Source organism: Ciona robusta, chromosome 4, assembly GCF_009617815.1.
Source record: "Ciona robusta chromosome 4, ASM961781v2".
Lineage (NCBI taxonomy): Eukaryota > Metazoa > Chordata > Ascidiacea > Phlebobranchia > Cionidae > Ciona > Ciona robusta.
Window position 1 is genome coordinate 4,216,280 of NC_143238.1, and position 6,440 is coordinate 4,222,719.

The 6,440-nt window shown below is 36.6% G+C and overlaps 1 protein-coding gene across 1 annotated transcript; it reads left to right on the forward strand.

Moving 5' to 3' along the window:
• The first annotated feature begins 149 nt into the window (after positions 1-149).
• Positions 150-6,363, forward strand: LOC149736835 (uncharacterized). The gene is made up of 10 exons (XM_089876573.1): positions 150-393; positions 807-912; positions 1,436-1,559; positions 2,025-2,070; positions 2,524-2,625; positions 2,890-3,037; positions 4,138-4,379; positions 4,915-5,029; positions 5,306-5,390; positions 5,599-6,363. Exons 1-10 carry the CDS (start codon positions 300-302, stop codon positions 6,109-6,111), a joined length of 1,575 nt encoding a protein of 524 aa, XP_089732699.1. The 5' UTR covers positions 150-299; the 3' UTR covers positions 6,112-6,363.
• Positions 6,364-6,440: the final 77 nt, after the last annotated feature.

Genomic DNA, 6,440 nt, shown 5'->3' on the forward strand with positions numbered 1-6,440 from the left:
ATATAGGGCGTCAAAACGTTATAGTAAGTTAAAAACTGCCAGAAAGGCAGATTTAGATGTAAAATATGCCTGGCATCAACTGCTAATATAGGACACAAAGTTTATTTTACATCAGCAGTTATTTTTTACATTTCGTTGTAATTTCAGGCTTTTTAAAATGAATCTGGTTCATTAGATATAGGTTACCATTATTCGAAAACGGAATCTATGTCTAACTATTATATCAAAAGTTACAATTAGGTCTATCTACCCAATTTAAACTATACACCCGCCATTTTAAGACCGAAGAAATTCAGATTATGGCGGCTAAACTTGGAATATTCTTGCTCATAATTGGAAACATCGCTTCTATCAAAGCACAACCGACAATCACTTCCCTACTATCGCCTTCTTGTAAGTTCAACTTTTATTAACTGCATAGGATTTATACATGTACGGTAAAGTGGGGTAAGATAGATGCCGTAGTTGGAGCATACTGTTCTGTATTTCCTCATCGTATTTAGCGACAATTCTTGTAGCCGTAAGCATACGGTTATATGAATCTGTAAACTTTAGTTTACCATCAAATAGGACGATAAAATAAAAATGAAAATATGAAACACACTATCTCAAAGTTTTTCAGTATAGGATATAAAGAACTATATGTGTATTGCATATTCATGTGTTTTCGATGTGTGTATATTACGACCGTCGTTTATATCTGTCGATATTATAACAAATTTTCTAACTTGCTTATAAGAAGACTTTTTATATTTATATTGATGGCCATCACGTTGTGTTACTTCTAAACCAAACCTGATATTCAGGGAGTCACTGCGTCCACAATCTACACGCGATCAAAACTCGTTGGGAAGGATTCACAAGCCCCAACTTTCCCAACGGAATCACAACTCAAACGCAATGCAGTTGGATGTAAGAAACTACGCAATTGGTGACCTATTGGAATCATTAGGCTATATATACCATGTATATATTAGTATATAGAATGTCTGCATGTCAAATCCAATGTAGCCTAAACGGTCCATGAATCAAAGCCACTCTTTTAATAAGAGTATAATACAGTTGGTGTAAAGTGTCGTAAAGGATCCAAATTATAAAATATAAAGCGCAATTTTCTTGGTAATCAAACCCACGTAAAACGTTGGAAAAATACAAAACCGGACAAGTCTCTAGACTTTTTTTTATATCTCACATAAAAAGTAAACTATATATAGTAGGTTGGGGTAAGATGGTCCATATTTTCTAGTCTTTTATACCTTCCCAATTTGTTGTAAACGAAGAATAAAAAAAAAAAACATAACCGTATTCTCACGAGTCTAAAAGAGCATTTTTAATTGGTAAAATACGACTCGTAAACATTGGATGCTATGTGCTAACGGTATCCATGTATTGCCTGACGGTATATATGTTTCATATACAATCAACTTTGTTTCAGAATTACAGCAAACCCGTATTACAGAGTACGTATCTCATACCACACGATGAATCTTACTGGGTCTACCAACAACTGTTACACACAATATGTGGAGATAATTGACATTACAGCAGGTTCAAGTCAGGTGAGGTTATACCGCGTATTATACCGGCGGCTATGTGTATTTGAAGTCGGATTTTATAATCTGTTTTAAGTTGTTAGGTGAAGCGTGTCGGTGTATTGAAAGTATGTATTATATGTAAGCGATGTATACTGTAGTTTATTGCTATCCAATGTTTACAATTCTCGGGCCCTTTTAAAAGAAAATGAATGAGTTGTTTTACTTTGCCTTTTTATCGACACGTTTTGGGACTTCAATATATATTTTGCGGCCAAATACCAGAAGTAAAAAATGTATATTTGTACTTCCCCAATTCTAGATTTTAATTTTTTCCATATTTAAAAAACAAAATTTACAAAGAAATAGTCAAACACTAAAATTTCGAAACGTTTAAGCGCTTTAGGAAGAGCACCAAAATTGTTCCCACTGCTGGTTAACGCTAATACTTTGCGATTTTTAAACATTACAACCTTCTATTTTCACCAACAGGGTAAGGAATGTGGTGCAAGACGCCCCCGGGATTACGTATCACAAGGTATGTTGTTGTACAGCAAATATTGTTCCACTTGCTGTCGTATACCTATAGTTTGCTGTGTGAAGGTATAAGGGTTGGGAAAGATGGGACACCTAAACATTTTATTTTCTCGTTCTAATTGGTAGTGAACAAAGAATATTCAAGAAATTTTAAAATCGTATTCTCACGACTATCATGATTGTTGGTAATTGTTTAAAACACCATCAGGACATTTGGATATTACGAGCTGAAAGTGTCCTATCTTCCCCCACTGTACTCTTTATAAGTTGTTTTGGCCACATTTAAGCCTAAACGTATCATGTATATAAATGCGAAGCGGCAAAAATTTAGACAAATGTGTTCAATGATGTGATTACTAATTGGGAGCATAGGCTATTGGTTACGCATTACTTGTACGTCGTTACCTCTGCATCAGGTTATGGGCTAAAACTAAGTACGTTTATTGCAACACAGGTACAAAGCTTCGGATTGATCTAAAAGCAGACACTGCCGCAACAAACCATAAAGGTTTCTCGATTAAATACATTGCTACGAGGGACAGACCTGGCTTTAAGAGTAAGTAAATATACAAGTCTATGTTTAACCAGAATCGAACTCTGGTTTGTTTATAAATGATCATGCCCAAAAATTGTACCGAAGACGATATACAAGATTAAACAGACATTCCCGAAATTATAATCACCAACAAACTTACATATGTGGTAACTTAAATGTAAAGTGTCACGAAGAGTATAAAGCAGAGCACCGCGTTATAACGACTTTCGCTGCCCAACCACGCGAGAATATAAACAAGTTACAAAATACACACATTCAAAACAGCTCGGCCTAAGTTCAACTTACCTCGTCCTGCTCGTCGCGGTCGCCCAGGGGGTGCCGGTTCAGCTCCCAGTGCAGGTGGTGGTGCTGCTTCCGCTGGTGGAAGGGTCAACTTGAATCAATTGCAAAATCGACGAAGGGGAAACCAGGGGTAAGGTCCTTTTACTTCAACATATAAACAGTAAGGACATTGCTATACGTAAACATGCGGATCACTTTTATAAAGATCAGATGCTACTTCTATATAGATATATAGATTCTTTAACATTCATATCCAGCAGTAATCGATTATTTTCATAAATATTCAACAAGAAAATTGACAAAAAAGGTTGCAGAATGCGTTTGTAAATAACAAAAACTGTCTACATATAGAAAGAGAGTGTACATACTGCCTATTCTACCATTTCGCCTATCTGTATTCCATTATTATTCTACATTAATACGCACATGTACAAATATACTAGCAAGGTATGGAACAATACATAAATGGCCACAGAACTAAGTGATAGAAGACTACAAAAATAGCAAGAAAGTACAACCTAAAGTAAACCAACAACCACAAATTTCAAACCTAAATTTCTTGATCACAAACAGCGTGCAAGTCACTGAAAAACTGACATCAAACACTTCCTCCTATCTTATCAGTATACAAGATTTTGTAGCCTTGCTGAGTATTTCTCCCGCTTGGTTTGCTGTAAGCGTTTACATCTACCACGACTAAATGTATTGAAGGCAAAACACGGGAATGTAATTCCACTCAACAAGTGTAACTCGCCGCAATTAATCGAAGTCAACGACGCCGATTTGAATTGCAGCACTCAGTCATGCAAAGAAAGTCGTTTCTAGGCTTTACTATAATATTACAAACGTTCTAACTGTGTTATGAGTAAGTTGTATGATAATACTGTTAGCAGGGACTATGTGTTTCGATTTTATCTTTTTATCAAAAACTAATATCGAGATCTCATAAAATCAAGTCCAACTGGGTAAGCTACCAACTTTAATGACATGACATAAATTTATTTATCTTTTTCCACAATTTACCGAAGATCATATTAAATAAAAACATCAAAGATTCGGGAATTCGCAAATTACAGCTCATAAAACAAGTGAAATAAGTTTTTATTTATATCTTATTTTGTAAAACAGCTATTTGGGCATTTATTTGTTTGACAGTTGTTATATACTTGGCAGCAACAGTATACTGTTTATATCTTATACCATAGTCTGATGGTCACCATATACATTTAGACGCCCTAACGCAAGACGACCAGCAGCAGCGGCAGGAGCAGCTGGAGCGGGTGGTGCACGCGTTGTATCAGCAGGCGCCCCAGCGGGGGCATCGGGATCAAGAGTTGCACCAGGCTCCCCAGCAGCTCCAGCAGCAGCAGCCGCTCCAACGAGGAGCTCACTGTTTCGCCCAGTTATCCGACGGCGCCTTCCCGCGGCCGCTGCTCCAATCCAAAACCATCCTTCAGTTCATCAAAATATTGGTGAGAATTTATTTTCAAATTTCCTAAACGAATTTCACCAAGTTTACTTTTATGTTTTTAATATTAATAACACTCCTTTAGAGTATATTAATAACAAATTAATAACAAAAAAAGTTGGGAACATATACGGCTTTATAATAATGTTAATAATGGGCCATTTATTACCATTAACCTTCTATATATTGGAAAAACTTATTGGAACTTGTGAAACGTGTAGTTAATGGTATGTTATATATATCTGTAGTTTGAATTACTTAATGCCAAGACCTACTCAAATACTTTCAAAGTAGAAATCAGTGTATGGGTTTTGAGTTATTTCAATAAACCGACGATTTTATTTAGAGAAGTTACCCACAGCTCAAGTGCGAATAGCCAACGGCTATACATGAAGGCTCAGATAGCATTTAACTGGAATTATAAAAGTACATTTTATATGAGATACAATACGCAAATGTCATAGAGAAAGAAAAACGCATAAAAACATATTTTTATTTTCCATTTGAAGATTTTTTCTAAACCATTATTTTTATTTTAGTAATTGCCCTACCGGAAGAAAAAGAAAAGAAACCCGAATTAAACTTACCACTGATTCTTGGTATCGCTGGTGGGGGGCTCCTATTTCTGATTTTACTTGCTGTCTTGGTTAAAATGTAAGAACCTCCATCACTGTTTATTAAGTTAAGCTTTATATGATAAACTGTTACTTTTGTGGTGGGTCACTTTTTCATTTTATTTTCTAGTCTCATTTGGTATAGGTAAAAAAGTCACGAATTATAAAACCCTCTCCTCGCAACTTACATAGACCGTTGTTAAATGTTTAATATACGATTAGGAATTTTTATCCTATGTGCTAAGGTGTCCCGTCTTTCCCAACCCAACTATATTCATTATGACATAGTTGCCTTCATTTTATTATACTTATACAGATTTTTGTGTAAAAAAGACAAGAAAAAAGAAGCAGCAGTAAAATCGGCGTCCCAAGCCAACGCATTGGCCATTATGAATATAAACGTAAGTATAGTTAAACGAAATGTAACTTATTTATCCCCGCGTGCCGGTGCAACGCGACAGTCGCTATAACCCTGGTGTTCATTTCAAACAACTATAGCGTTTCGCTTACGGTTTACCACATATGTAACTATGTGGGCTTTACTTTTTGTTGCATACAACATTTTAATTCCATTTCATCCTGTAACCCATAAATCTTTCAATGCAACAGAACAACCCAATACAACGGCGGCAGAACTTGCCGAAAGCAGCACCTGTCATACCTACAGTGACTGAGACTGTGAAACAACCGTACAAGCAACCTTTGCAACCTATGTATGGTAATCTACCGCTTACGGGAGGCAAGCTCAGCAGCCAGGAGCGTCGGGAAATGATGATGTACAATCCCGAACCATTTCCCCCAACGAGACGTTCCTTAAGCGGTGTCGGAAGCGGGGAAGTCGCTCGTTTAGAAAATCGCTTTCAGAGCTTACCGCAATCGCAAACCCCAATTTTTGATGACGAAACGACGATGGCCGATGACGAAACAACAATTGCTGATGACACCACAATTGCCGATGACGTCACAATTGCTGATGACGCCACGATCCCCGATGACGGCTACGGAACAGGGAGACTGGAATCTTCCGGAAGGTCGGGGAGACAAAAGAAAAAGAAACTACCGACTTTAAAAAGGAAAGTTACTCAGTGGGAAAAAGAGCAAATGCGGAAAAGAAAATATTGAAGTCTTTTGTTTCCTTAAATTTCATCCTGTTTTACGTAATACCGTACAATTTAATCCTGATAAAGTAAATTCAAGTTTTGCGGATGGTTGTATAATAATCATCGTAAACAAGTTTTGTTCTCAAATTGGGTTGGCTTACTAATGCACAAAGCTGCTGTTTGAAATATTCAGAACCAATCACCGAGCCCATGTATGGTACATAGGCGTCGCGATACAGAATATTGTGGATAAGGAATAAAGCTAAAACCCCAACTTTTGTGTTGACATCTTAACCTAAACAAAACGGTTAATTTTTTCCAGTGACGTTTCGCTATTATGACGCAATAACA

What these genes read in the sequence shown, in the direction of transcription:
- LOC149736835 (XM_089876573.1), top strand. Translation starts at nt 300, where the DNA reads ATGGCGGCTAAACTTGGAATATTCTTGCTCATAATTGGAAACATCGCT. An exon ending in TTACAGCAGGTTCAAGTCAG is followed by an intron (nt 1,560 to 2,024) that starts GTGAGGTTATAC and finishes TTTCACCAACAG; the next exon opens with GGTAAGGAATGTGGTGCAAG. An exon ending in CCGGGATTACGTATCACAAG is followed by an intron (nt 2,071 to 2,523) that starts GTATGTTGTTGT and finishes ATTGCAACACAG; the next exon opens with GTACAAAGCTTCGGATTGAT.